General features: G+C 40.9%; 1 protein-coding gene across 1 annotated transcript in view; it reads left to right on the top strand.

Annotated features, from left to right (window-relative positions):
- Positions 1 to 15,136, top strand: part of LOC127032442 (zinc finger protein 883-like) — a 257,088-nt gene extending 241,952 nt beyond the window's left edge. The window contains exon 7 of the mRNA XM_050919706.1: positions 12,379 to 15,136. Within this exon, the coding sequence (XP_050775663.1) occupies positions 12,379 to 13,003 (625 nt within the window). The 3' untranslated portion in view covers positions 13,004 to 15,136. The remainder of the gene's footprint in view (positions 1 to 12,378) is intronic.
- Positions 15,137 to 15,354: the final 218 nt, after the last annotated feature.

The raw sequence follows: 15,354 nt of genomic DNA, 5'->3' as shown, positions 1-15,354 counted from the left end.
GCTTGGCTAATACTTTTGCTCCTTGATCTCTTGGTTGGGTAGAGTTTTCATTCAGTAAGTGCTGAAATTTGGTGAGGTTCGTCAATTTCCAGCAGTGGAGCATTATGGTAACTTTATAGATTAGCAGGACTTTCTGTCTGCATTTGAGCCTGGAAGGAAAGAGAGAGGCTACTCTTGGTCTGTAGAACACAGAGTACCTTGAGTAGCTGTGTTAAGGGCAGTTCTGATAGTTCTGACATCAATGTCCAGTCCAGGAGGTAGCAGGCTGTGTGTGTAGGACCAGAGGTTTCCTGTGAGAAAATGAACTGAACAAATCAGAGGGGAGGTTTTGTGCTGCTGTGTCTGAGGAATTCTCAGTGCGGTTGTCAAAGTGCCCAACACCATGAGCCTGGTTCACCATGTCAGATGGCATCTTTATCCGTTTGTCTCAGGAGCGTTTGAGAAGCAGTGACTCTGAGAAGGACCAATGGGTCATGGTGAAAACCAACTGAATACAAGCTTCCAGTATGATGCTGTAACTAAGAGGACTAACACAATCCTGGGCTACATAAAACAGGGAATATCAAGTAATAGTAATGAGGTGGTATTACCTCTTTATATGGGATTAGTTACACCATTAGTGAATATTGTGTCTAGTTCTGGTGTTCATACTGCAAAAAGGGTGTTGACAAATTAACAGAGGTTTAGAAAAAGAGCTACAAGAATTATTCAAGGTCTGGCAAACCTGCTTTATAGATTCATAGTTTATAAGGCCTGAATGGACCATTGTGATCATCTAGTAGTTTGACCTCCTGTATTACAGAGACCATAGAAGCTATGCATCTGAAGAAGTGGGTTTTTACCCACGAAAGCTTATGCCCAAATAAATCTGTTCATCTTTAAGGTGCCACCGGACTCCTTGTTGTTTTTGTTTAAAATAGAGGGTATCTTTTAGAAAAAAATACAATCTTGATTTTAAAATTTCCAATGATGGAGAATCCATCACAACCCTTGGTAAGTATTTCCAGTGTTAAAAATGTGCTAATCATTTCAAGTCTAAATTTGTCTAGCTTTAACTTTCAGCTACTGTTATACTTGTGTCTGATAGACTGAAGAGCCATCTATCATTTAATTTCTGTCCTCCAGGAAGATACTTACAGATTGCAATCACATCATTCCTTAACCTTTGCTTTGATAAAGCAGGTAGATTTTGCTCCTTGAGTCTTTCATTATAAGGCCAGTTTCCATTCCTGTTATGATTCCTGTGGCTCTTGACTGAGCCCTCACCAATTTTTCAACATCTTTCTTTGATTGTTGGCACCAGCACTGGACACAATATTCCAGTCCTGCTAATATGATTGTCCAATACAGAGATAACATAACCTCTGTATTCCTCCTTGAACTCTCACAATTGCCACTTTGGTCACAGTGACACATTGGGAGCTCTTGTTTAGCTCACCTCCATGTTTTTTTCAGTCACTGCTTCCCAGGATAGAATGCCCTGTCCTATAAGTATGACCTATATTCTTTTTCCCCAGGAGTGTGATATTCAATATTTGGCAATACTGAAATGTTAATTGTTTGCTTTCTCCCAGCTTAGCGAGTGATCCAGATCTCTCTGTATCAGTGCCTTTCATTATTTACCATTTTGCCAATTTTTGTGTTATCTGTAGATTTCATCAGTCATGATTTTGTGTTTTCTTCCAGGTCTTTGATAAAAATGTTAAGTATTAAATAGCATAGGGCCAAATATCAATTACTGGGTTAGTTTCACTAGAAACACAGCTGCTTGTTGATACGTTGTTTACAGTTACATTTTAAGACCTATCAGTTATCCAGTTTTTAATCCATTTAATGTTTGCCATGTTAGTTTTGTTAATCAAAATTGAAATGTCTTACAACTATCTAAAGGCCAGATTTTCAAGTGGATTTAAGTGCCTAATTCCCACTGAGAGTATATTTAATCAACACCAACTACACACAGGTTACATCAACATCATTATGTTTGTCAATCAAACTTTTTATATGATGAAAAAAGGATAAAGCTAATTTAATATTTATTTAACCCTTCTGCTTCTTCTATATTTGTCTACCATTTTCATCTAGTGGTGGACCAATACCATTGTTATGGTTCCATTTGTTCCTAATATACTTTAAAATATTCCTTCTTATGGTCTTTAATTCTGATGACTATAGAGTTTTCCATGTGTACTTGTGCCTCCCTTATCATTTTTCTGTAATTCATAGCTTTTAATTCATAGTCATTGCTATCAACTTCCCCTTTTTACCATTTCTTATATATTTTAAAACAAAGTTACATCTGCTTTGATATATATCTGCTTTCACCTCCTGTTTAAGACAGCTGGTTTCTTTAAATGCTATGTCCTTGTTTCTTATTTACAGAATTGTGGCTTTTTGGACATGTAGTTAAAATGTTCTCAAACAGTTCCCAATTAGCATTCATTATATTCTATTTAAATTATATCTCCCAAATAATTTGCCAGCAGGGTGGATTTGATTTAAATCAAATTGATTTAAATCCCTAGTCAGGAAGACTTGATTTAATCATCGATTTCTACATAAAAGTGCATTCTTCTTGGTTGTTATAACCTTAATACATATTCTTCGCAACTCAGAGAGAGATGTAGGTTTCAACTTTAAAAGGGAACAAAGAGTCCTGTGGCACTTCGTCAGATGCATCCACGAAAACTTATGCTCCAGTACGTCTGTTAGTGCATAAGAACTCTTTGTTGCTTTTTTACCGATCCAGACTAACACAGCTACCTCTCTGATTTTTAGAAGGTACACACTATACATTTTTTAAGTGATTTGTTTTGAAAACTTTTCAGATTAGTTTTACAGCTATATCAGAAAATGAATGATTGTTTGGTTATTTGAAGCAGTTATTTATGACATCATTGGGAGGTGAACTATTTCCAATTCAACAGGTTAATCATTACTATTTGGAGGATTTTCTCACCATGCTGTAGTAGGAGGAGAACATCATCAGACAGACATTTAAATTGTTTTATTTAACTAAAAAAGCTATAGTTAAATGTTGTTTTTTTTTTAACAAAAATTAAATCGACTATTGTCAGGGTTCCCTCCCCACTCTGAACTCCAGGGTACAGACGTGGGGACCTGCATGAAATACCCCTAAGCTTATTTCTACCAGCTTAGGTTAAAACTTCCCCAAGGCACAAATCCTTTCCTTGTCCTTGGATGGTATTGCTGCCACCACCAAGTGATTTAGCCAAAGATTCAGGAAAAGGACCACTTGGAGTTCCTGTTTCCCCAAAATATTCCCCCAAGCCCCTTCACCCCCTTTCCTGGGGAGGCTTGAGAATAAACTACCAACCAATTGCCTTTAATAAAAGTACAGAGCAGGTCCTTTATCTTTAGGACACTAAAATCAATCAGGTTCTTAAAAGAAGAACTTTATTATAAAGAAAAAAGTAAAAGAAGCACCTCTGTAAAATCAGGATGGAAGGTAATTTTACATGGTAATAAAAAGATTTAATACACAGAGGATTCCCCTTTGGGCTCAACTTCAAAGTTACAAAAACAGGAATAAACCTCCCTCTTAGCATAGGGAAAATTTACAAGCTAAAACAAAAGATCATCTAACGCATTTCCTTGCTATTACTTACAATTTCTGTAGCTTTAGATCATAGAATATCAGGGTTGGAAGGGACCTCAGGAGGTATCTAGTCCAACCCGCTGCTCAAAGCAGGACCAATTCCCAGCTAAATCATCCCAGTCAGGGCTTTGTCAAGCCTGACCTTAAAAACCTCTAAGGAAGGAGATTCCACCATCTCCCTAGGTAATAGAGGGGAATGATCACGTCCCTCAATCTGCTCGCCTTCCATTAGTCTTCTTGGCAACAAGGGCACACTGTTGACTCATATCCAGCTTCTCATCCACTGTAACCCCTAGGTCCTTTTCTGCAGAACTGCTTCCTAGCCATTCAGTCCCTAGTCTGTAACAGTGCAAGGGATTCTTCCATCCTAAGTGCAGGACTCTGCACTTGTCCTTGTTGAGCCTCATCAGGTTTTTTTTGGCCCAGTCCTCTAATTTGTCTAGGTCCCTCTGTATCCTATCCCTACCCTCCAGCGTGTCTACCACTCCCCCCAGTTTAGTGTCATCTGCAAACTTGCTGAGAGTGCAGTCCACGCCATCCTCCAGATCATTAATGAAGATATTGAACAAAACTGGCCTCAGGACCGACCCTTGGAGCACTCCGCTTGAAACCGGCTGCCAACTAGACATGGAGCCGTTGATCACTATCCATTGAGCCCGATGATCTAGCAAGCTTTCCACCTTATAGTCCATTCATCCAGCCCATGCTTCTTTAACTTGCTGGAAAGAATACTGTGGAAGACCATATCAAAAGCTTTGCTAAAGTCAAGAAATAACATGTCCACTGCTTTCCCCTCATCCACAGACCCAGTTATCTCATCATAGAAGGCAATTAGGTTAGTCAGACATGACTTGCCCTTGGTGAATCCATGCTGACTGTTCCTGATCACTTTCTTCTCCTCTAAGTGCTTCAGAATTGATTCCTTGAGGACCTGCTCCATGATTTTTCCAGGCACTGAGGTGAGGCTGACTGGCCTGTAGTTCCCCAGATCCTCCTTCTTCTTTTTTTTAAAGATGGGCACTACATTAGCCTTTTTCCAGTCATCCTGGACCTCCCTCGATCCCCATGAGTTTTCAAAGATCATGGCCAATGGCTCTGCAATCACATCCGCCAACTCCTTTAGAACCCTCGGATGCAGTGCATCTAGCCCCATGGACTTGTGCTCATCCAGTTTTTCTAAATAATCCTGAACCACTTCTTTCTCCACAGAAGGCTGGTCACCTTCTCCCCACACTGTGCTGCCCAGTGCAGCAGTCTGGGAGCTGACCTTATTTGTGAAGACAGAGGCAAAAAAAATAATTGAGTACATTAGCTTTTTCCACTTCTTCTGCCACTAGGTTGCCTCCCTCATTCAGTAAGGGGCCCACACTTTCCTTGACTTTGTATCATTTCAGGATCTTTTTAGGAGCTGGTTTACCTGCTTCGTCTCTCTCTTTGTCCTGAGAGGAAACAAACAAAGATAGCACAAGCAAAACCTTCCTCCCCCCCTCTGCCCCCCAGATTTGAAAGTTTCTTTCCTCATTGGTCCTTCTGGTCAGGTGCCAACTAGGCTAATTGAACTGATTAACCCCTTACAGGTAAGTGATTCTGTACCTCTGACCAGGAGGAATTTTATGTTACTTCATTCATAAAGTTGTTACCCTTCCCTTTATTTTTATGACAATTATGTCAGACAGGTCAACATGAGAAACTTAAAATATTGGCTTCTGCAGCTAACTCGGTCATCTTCATCTTCCTGTTTTTTCATAATCTGGAAAAGAAAAACAAGCTTTCCTGCTTTTTCAGGTCCCAAACAATTTCTCAGTTTGGAATGAATTAGTCCAAAGGAAGAAAATATGCTTTCTACACTGGCAGAAGAAGCTGTTAAAAGTGAGATTATCACTTCAACAGTCTCTGAATCCAAGTGTTTAAGAGACTTCCACCATTTCACAGGTGTGACTTTTTTAAACATCATCAGCAAACATATATTTCTTGAATGATTTACCCTTAGCTCTGAAGTTTATTATAGTTGGCATTATGGAGGGATGATTGCTGGATGTCCATGTCATAGCCAACTCCTGTTCTTCAGCAGTTAAGGTTTGACCCTGGTACTGAGTATTGAGAATATTTTCAAGAAAATGAGCTGGAGATAATGCTTGTCCCATTCGTTTTTTTAATGCTTGTAATTTAACTCTGTCATTGCATATTTCTCTTTCTAAGATCTCACTCAGTTCCTTCCAAATTTCAACAGTGTCAGCAATAAAACAGCTATTTCCCTGGATTTTGTTCAAGGCTACAGAAATAGGCTTCAGGGTACTCAGCATGTGTTCAACATTTCTCTTAAGCCCAATGTTGAGAATTTTGGCTGTGACAGTACCATTATTTTTTCACGATTTTGTTCACAAACTGTCATCAGATTAGGCAAGTTCTTGATATATAGTGCTCAAAACAGTCCACTACTGAGCTCCAACACCCATCTTGAGAGTTAGCTTAGTTCCTCCCACTTTTTCCAGAGCAGCTGCTGCAAAGTGATTGTTACGGAAGTATTTTGCAATTTCAACAACATTAGCCTTTATTTCTGGAACACTGAGGTCTTTGGCTAGGAGGTGCATCAAATGAGCACTGCAACTGTACGTTATTAGCTTGGCACTCTCTTCTGAGTAATTTCTTCTCATCTTGGATACATTTGCAGCATTGTCTGTGACCAAGTTGCATGCTAGAATTTGAATTTTTTTTCAGTTTGTTATAGCTTTTACTGCTACTTCTTGTAAGTATTCGGCTGTGTGCACATTTCCTGATGTATCAGTGCTTTCTGTAAGGAAGACATGCCCTTCTTTTTTTTGTCACACAAGCACATACAACAGGATCATTGTGGACACTGCTCCACCCATCAAGACTCAGGTTAACAATTTCATCCTCTAGACCTTTTGCACACTGCTCAGTTTCTCTTTCATACACTTCATCCAGCAATTTGCCTGTGACATCTGCTATGTTGAATGGGCTGTATCCTGGTCTTAATGACTGAACCATGTTAATGAAGTGTGGGGTCTCAATCATACAGAAAGAAGAGTTTGTTGCACATACAAACCGGGCAACTTTTTCATCAATTACATCTTTCTGTAATCTGCTGGTTCTTATCACAAACTTATCTATGGTTGTTTCTGGATGATGGAGATTTTTTTTTCTTTTTGCTACAGGTGATATACTGTGGCTATGTGACATACATGATGGGACTGAAACATTATCATTGGCAGATAACTCTGAAACTATAGAAAATGATGGTGATCTTGAAGGTGGATAGTCTTCAGAATCCTGTATGTTGAGGATGGATTCTCCTAAACAAAATACGTCAATGCAGTTATTTAATTATTACCGTACTGCTCATTTAGTATTACTCATTGCATTCACTGACACTCAGTACTACTTTAAAGGTGAAATTGTAAAAGGAAGATCTTTCTCATTCAGTTATTTATTTTTTATCACAACTGTATCTAAAATGATTGTACCACAGAGTAACAACTATATTTTTTTCTCAAACATAAGAATTCAAGAATAGTCCAGAAGGAAGATGGGCAGTCCTTAAGAAAGAAGTATGATATAAAAAAGTTTACCAGCCTGAAGATCCTGCATGTTCAGACATGTACCTTTCGTCATCTTCAATGCAGCTTTCTCCTGAGAAGGAACACTTCTCATGATGTTGTTTCATTTGGGCAACCAGGCCCTGCATTTCTTTGTTGTACTGTTTGCATTTTGCATGCATGCCTGTCTCACCCACAGATAGAGGAACTTTAAATAAAATATTAAAATATACCCAAACTATGTCTCTTTTATGGCCTACTGCCATTATAGGTTTTCCCTTGTAGGTAGAGAATGGTACGAGATCTCAAATCAATGAAGGGTACACTCAGAAAGACCTCAAGACTTCTGGAATATGCTGCTCAAAGGGTTTCACTTTTGTTTCTACTGCTTGACCCTCCCTTCTCACATTTATCTCCAGACTTCTTCTCCTTGTCCAGATCTATTCCGCCCCCAACAATCTTCTATGCATCGAACTTTTTGAAACTTTTCTCTTTTAGAGAGAGGTAAGGGATTGACTCTGTGTTCAGAAATTTGCAGAGGGACAATAGGGTTGAGGTCTGTTATTTCTCACCTCTATATATTATTTATTTATTTTAAAACATTTCTGCTGTTAACAAACATGTTATCTCTGGAGAGACAAATCCACAGTTTGAGAACTGCAAAACTAAGCATCTCTGATAGTATCTTTTAGACTGAGCAGTGAGTCTCATTGAGTAGATAGAAAGATTAACCTAAATAATCTATACAGAAGCCCCTGGAACCTCATAAATTGGGTCCCTAATGCATGAACTATTGGAACTCATTTACAAAACTTTTCTTAAACATTACATGAATATATTGTGTAATACTATAGAATTAGAATTTATAATCTCTATTCCATGATGAGATATCTTTGAGCTATAATGTATCTTGATTACAACTATCTTTAGAGAGGCTTTGTCCTCAAAAAGCATTTTATCAAAAAAATCCAATTTAAATGAAAAAAAAAATCTATCTACTCTGTTTGCCAGATAATTGTCATTTTGTGAAATGGCCCTTCTAAAGCACAAATTATATATATCTTGTTGGTTTGGACTTCATTCTGTTTGATATTTGCAAATGCAATCTGGGCATTACTGAGAGCTGTATTGTCATGTAATGTCCATGCTAAACTGGAGCATTACCTCTGGCTTAAGTCTTCATTTGTAACAACCAAAGATCTGTATAAAGTGCACTGCAAAAGACATAGAATTCTGCAGTAGCACCAAAAGGGGAGTGAACTCTTAGCCTTAGTATCTTACTTTTTTAAAATTTCTCTGGGGCATAATTTGGGCTATTTGCCCCATAATAATTGCAAAGCAGAAGACATTAATGAACCTGATCCAGAAATGTTTTTCTTTTTCCTTTCTCTAGGTGATGGGTAAAATAGTTACACTATGGTAATTTTTGCAATGTTGAAGGAAATGGGCACGTTTAGTCTAGACAAGAGAAGACGATGGAGACAAATGATAACGCAGATCTCCAATACGTAAAAGGCTGTTATTAAGAGAATGGTGCTAACTTGTATTGGGTGATCACCCAGGGTAGGACAAGAAGGAACTGGTTTAGTTTGCTGCAAGGGAGATTTAGGTTAGATATTATGATAAACTTTCCAACTTTAAGCATAGCTGAATATTGGAACAGGTTACATAGGGAAGTTGTGTAATCCCCATCATTGGAGGTTTTTAAGAATAAGTGAGACAAACACCTGTTAGGAATGGTCTAACTTTATTTAATCGTTCCTCAGCACAGGGATAGAACAGATGACCTGCTGAGGTTCCTTCCAGCCCTATGTTTCTATGATTCTCTTTCAATGATTCTATGACTTGCCCTGAAGCAACTGCTATTTTTTAGTTTTCTGATCAGTTCCTTTCTATCTGTCAAGATGAGAGCTACTGTAGAACTCCCCTGTGTTGAATGCAGCATGTTTTGAATTAGGACATTTTCATCTCCAGTTTTTAGACATTCCAAGAAGAGTTTATAGAGTAAGAGACCTAGGGAGCTCAGTGTATTTAAGCAAAGAGATGGCTGAGTGTTGACTTGATCATGGTCTACAAGTACCTACATGGGGAAGAGCAGAGGGCTCATCAGCCTAGCAAACAAAGGCAAAATGAGAGCCTATGGTGAGACGCCAAAGCTAGACATATTCAGTCTAGACATAAAGTACAAATGTGTAACAGTGATTTGAATTAACCATTAGAACAACTTACCCAGAAACATGGTGGATTTTCCATCTATAGACATCTTTAAATCAAAACCGGACATCTCTTTCTAAAAATATGTAAAAATATTATACAGAATTACAAAAATATGTCATTCTAAAAGCTGAACCTCAAAATATGGGCTTGCTTGTAATAGGGTTTGATTTAGATTAATAATCAACAAGATGTCAGACAGCCACATTCATTTGGTTTATTAAGTAAAGACAAATCAGCACAAATACAGAAAGGCAAAGGTTAACATAAATCCCTTCTGTGGACAGCTTCACAGTTTAGCCTGTTCTAAACCGGTTACAATTCTGTGGATTTTTACACCGTACATGTTTACAATTATTCTAGTTGATTGTCATATTTCTTCTCAGCTAGAAACCCCACAATTTTACATCTTGCAGGCAGACTCTGTCTCCAGCCAGATCACTGTCTTCTACTTTTATACAAAAGAAGCAGTGGTCACAGCAGTTTAACTATAAATAATTTTCCATATTAACTTAATATAGCACCCGCTATTACAATACTTAATTATATGATTTGTGGTTCACTCATATAACCAATCATTTTATTTTGCCCTTTGCATTTGGAACTTCCTATGTAGCTGCAAAAATAGGCTATACTTTAGATATAATTCCATTCCATTAGCAATACAAAGTTCTTCTGGTAGTAATGAGAGTATGGCTTATATTCTAACATGATACAGAAATAGCTGATTGAGTTTCTCTGGCCTGTGTCATGCAGGAGATCAGACTAGATTAACATAATTGTCCCTTATGAGAGGGGTAGCTGTGTTAGTCTGTATCCACAAAAACAATCAGGAGTCCAGTGGCACCTTAAAGACAAACAGATTTATTTGGGCATAAGCTTTTGTGAGTAAAACCCCCCACTTCTTCAGATGTATGGAGTGAAAATGCAGACTCCTTGTTGTTATAATTGTCCCTTTGACGCTCAAATGTCTGATCCTGTGTCTACCCAGGTATGTTGTTAGACTTGTCTCTGGACTCAGCCACCAGTTACCAAAAAAAAAAAAAAAAAAATCCTATTCAGCAAAGTCCTAAGCATGTGCTTAACTCCCATTAAAGTGAATGGGACTCAAGCATCAAGCATAAGGTCTACCTGGGATCCTATGCAAATGAGCTTCGTGAGATTTATTGGGAGGGAGCATCTCCCGCATTTGAACCCAGATAGGAGGAGAATGACTTCTCCTCTAGATCTGTCCTCTCTGGGTCTGTGGTGTATGGAACAGGGTGAGGGGGTGAGGAGAGCCAGCCCCAGGCCTGTGGTTTCAGCAAGCTGTGTGTCTGTGGGGGCAGAGCAAGACTCACGGGTGATGGGGAAGAACTGAATGACCATTGATTACTATGGGGATGGACCCTCGTGCTAGTCCATCATCACCTCATGAGAGGAGGCTCTTTACTCTCTGCACTCCACTGGGGGCAGGTGTCTAGTAATCTTTCCTTGTCCTGGGTGGTGTTTCCTCTGTTTATTTCATCATTGCTTGTATCAAGGCGCTCCCTAGAGGCGCAAGTAAAGGATCACAGCCCCAATGAGCTGGGTGCTACTTGAGCACATAGTGAGAGACTAATCCCACCTCCCACAGAGAGCTCCCAGTCTAAGTAGTATCTTCCATTTCTGGCTCATGCTGTAGATGGAATGGGATATGTAAATGTGGGAGCCGAGAATCAGCAGTGATGGAGCCTTAGGGCTCGTCTACACTACAGCTTAAGTCGATGTAACTTACGTCGCTCAGGGATGTGAAAAAGATACACCCCCACTGGAAAGACATAAGTTACATCAACCTAAGTGCTGTCCACACCAGTGCTACATCTCCTGCTGACATAGCTTCTGCCTCTCGCAGAGGCAGAGTAATTAGGCCGACGGGAGAGCACTCGCCTGTCAGCATAAATCATCTTCACCAGATGTGCTGCAGTGGCACAGCTGCGCTGATGGAGCGTTCTAGTGTAGACTAGCCCTATGTTGCAAACCAGGCACCTAGAAAGTGTAGCAATTCTGCTCATTCACCTGGGGCACCAGACAGGGCGATTTCCCAGGCAGAGTGGATGAAGTCTTGCTCCAAACCAATTCATGAAGAGCATCATTTGCAATTTATAGCCTAGATTCTGTGTGTGATGGGGGAAAGAGGAAGGAGCCTCTCTGTGTGTGTGACTCAGATTCTGGGTCTGGGAGTAGTAATAGCAGTGACCATAACAAACAAGATCAATTCTTGTTTCCTTGCCCCCAAGCAGGATTTCCAGTTTCCAAACATGATGTGATCTCCTGGCTGGAACGAGGTGGGGAGCTGTGGGTCTCTGATATCAAAGGGTACAAAGAAAGGGAGAGCCCAAGAGATGCCCACACAGGTAAGTAATTTGCTAAAATTCAGTTTTTATATCCTCCTGACAGCTGTTACTCATGAGTTTTCAACAAATTTGTTTGACCATGTAACCTGTCCCCTCATCCATATCTGGATGTGAGTGGAGGCAGAATTGGTCCCCTCCTATTTCTACCCTGGGGAAGGATCTGGAGGGGATTCCTCTCAGCATTTTTCTATCCCCACAGCAGCTACTTTGGTTTGTTTACCCTTTTGCCATGCCTCTTTTTGTGGTTTCCTTTGCCCCTAGGTACAAGGAGTGACTCCTGTCTGGATTCTCTCTCTATCCCAGCAGCTGATGGGATGGTGAGTGAGAACGAGGAGAAGAATCCTCAGCCAGTGGAACTGCATGGAGCACTGTTGGGAAGAGCCGAAGAGGACATTTCCCAGAGTCCTGAGCAGGGAGAAGCCCATGAGAGCCAGCACAGGCTAGAGGCACAGCAGGGAATCCAGCCAGGGGAGAGATGGGATAAACTGATTCATCAGAGCAGAAGGGCGAAGAAAATGGAAGAAACTGTTCCGCAGAGAATCCCTGCTGGAGAGAGACCCAACACATGTGGTGACTGTGGGAAAAGCTTCTGTTGGAGATTAGACTTGATTAGACACCAAAGAACCCACACGGGAGAAAAACCCTATAACTGCCCTGACTGCGAGAAAAGCTTCAGACGGAGCTCGACCCTTATTGAACATCAGAGAATCCACAGTGGAGAGAAGCCTTATAAATGTCCTGACTGTGAAAAAAGCTTTCGTTGGAGCTCAAACCTCACTACACATCAGAGATTCCATACAGGAGAGAGACCCTATAAGTGTCCTGAGTGTGAGAAAAGCTTCTTTTGCAGCTCAGACCTCGCAAAACACCAGAGAACCCACAGTGGAGAGAAGCCCCATAAGTGCCCCGACTGTGAGAAATGTTTCAGAAGCAGGTCAGAACTCACTCAGCACCAGAGAACCCATACGGGAGAGAGACCCTACAGATGCACTGTATGTGGGAAAAGCTTCCCTCAAAGCTCACAGCTTCTGCTACACCACAGAATCCACACGGGAGAGAGACCCTATAACTGCCCCAACTGCGGGAAAAGCTTCAGTTGGAAATCAAACCTTATGAATCATCAGAGAATCCACACAGGGGAGAGACCCTATAATTGCCACGACTGTGAGAAATGCTTTAATCAGAGCTCAAACCTTAACAAACACCAGAGAATGCACAGAGGACAAAAGCACTGGTAATGTCATACTAGGGATGAGCCAAGTGAATAACACCTTTGTGATTCCCATCAATCTGAGAGGCTGGACTGGCCATCTAACAAGAACATGCAACAGTTATTAAAGCAGAGAATGAAACCACATTCCTGGAACAGAGCCATGTGGAGCAAGAGGCTGAGATAAGATTCACACATTGTGATGGGGTTTGATTACAACTTCTCAAGAAGTTCTGAACATCTTCTGTTTGGCTCTTACAGTTTAGTTTGGTGCTAGTAATTTTATAAGCTCTATATTATTGTTTATTCTTGATTGTGGATATGGGCCTAAAACACTAAGGAACTTAGGCGTTTTGACACCGAGTGTTGCAACACATAACTCTGAGTTGCCTAGAAAATCACAGGAACAACAATGGGATCCGCAAAGTCTGAATTAGGTGCCCAGGCTTTTTATGCAATTAATGGAGAGAGGTGCATGCCTTAGAATACGATCTTCAAAATACCAGTCAATGGGAGATGCTGACTGGAGTGGAGGGGAGGGTATCTTAAGCCCTGCCTCTGTCATGGAGAAAGGTGCCTATGTCCAATCTTCAGGGAGACGCCAATCTCTGCTTACAATTCACAAATCAGGGATGAAAGGCACTCCTCTGGCTATGGGCCCACATTTGCTAGGAGTGTTCAGAGGCTACCTAACTCCCCTCAGAACAATCTAACTGGGGGAAGAGGAGGTTTTACCTTTACCTTTAGCCCAGTGGTTAGGGCACTTACCCAGGAGGGGAGAGACCCAGCTAAAGTCTGCCTGATCAGAAGAAGGGATTTGCTACCTCGTGGTGAGTGCCTAGTTACTGAGCTATGGGATATTCTGATGGGTGGCGGAGTGCCCCTCAGTCTACCCTGTGGAAGCTGTTCCATTGTGCAAAAATACTAAAAGACTCTTTGGACCAAAGACAGACTGAAAATGATGTTATAGTCCTTTGAGTAGGACACCCACCAGCAAGGTGGGAGACCCAGGGTCCAGTCCCTTGCTCCACTGATGCTTTCAGTATCTATTCACAGGGCACTGTCCTGTGAGATAGTCAATTCCTGTTCAAATCCCTTCTCCTCATCAGGCAGAGGAGGGAACACTTCAAGTGTGTATGAGGGGGGTGTCACCCACATCCTTTTTGAGCACCCTAACCACTGGCTGAAAATTATGAGGGAGGGCCATCTCCTTTCACCCTCCCACAGCCTCTCAGCTGTTTTGTGTGGAGCTTGGTGCCTCTGAACATGCCTACCAGATTGAGCCTCTGCCTACCTTCCCCTTATTTGTGAGTTGTGCTGTGGCTTAGGGGAGAGGCTAGGGCTTGGGGGCCTAGAATGAGGCAGCTGCATGCACACCCAGGAACATAGGCATCTAGAGTATTTTTACTGCAAAAACGTAGGTGCCAAGTGAGGTTAAGAGCCTACAGCGATAGATGGCACCTGAGTGGGAGTATTGCAATCACAGGGGTGCCTAGAAAGGTGCCTAAGAACCTTTGTGAATCCTCCCTCCCTCCCTTACTTAGTACAGTGGATACATACAGATGAAGAGATGGGCTCAGTTAGATTGTCAATGTGACATCCTGACTTAGCTCTGGGCACTGAGCCAGGACAATGGTTTATTTGTGACTTTCTTGCTTCGAACCAGAAAGTTGGGGTTGGTTCTGCTTTGAGCAGGGTATTGGACTACATGACCTTGTGAAGTCTCTTCCAATTCTAATCTTCTATGATTCTGGAAGAATGGGGTGGATCTGAGTCTCAGGGTGTGAAAATGGGCATTTGTGGAGGTAGGGCCTCCAAGAAAGTCTCTTATGGGTCTGTTTTATACTGTATAAACTATCAAGTGTTATTACACTGGGGTTCTGTTTTTTATTCTCATCTGTTCCCATCCACTCATAGATCTGGAGGGTTTAACTAGATGTCTGAGTTACTGACTATTACCAGTAGTGTTACACAATTCCTTTGTCATGGATCTGCAGTTTCCCATTTTGATACATGTATCCTCTACAAAGTCCTCTATGACTGCATTCCACAGAATTCATAGTTAATCTGATTACATGTAGAATTCAGGTTCAGTGAATACACTGTAGTTCCACTGTTATTAGCTTCTTATTTCATTTTTCTGATGCAGACATTTAGCATATTTTAAAAAGCACTTCAGACTCAGGACAGTGAAAATACATAGAAATTAATTCCTTGGAATATAAAAATAGCTGATCAACCTTTGTGGACATCCATGGTGTTGTGATTCCTTCTGTGGTGCCTAAATATCTGATTTTGACCCCTGAGTATGCAATTTTCATACTCTTTTCTTTAAAGGTAATACCATCAATATACAATGAAATAGCTCATACTTGAATC

Source organism: Gopherus flavomarginatus, chromosome 12 (genome assembly GCF_025201925.1).
Source record: "Gopherus flavomarginatus isolate rGopFla2 chromosome 12, rGopFla2.mat.asm, whole genome shotgun sequence".
Lineage (NCBI taxonomy): Eukaryota > Metazoa > Chordata > Testudines > Testudinidae > Gopherus > Gopherus flavomarginatus.
This window is presented reverse-complemented; position numbering and strand designations above follow the sequence as displayed.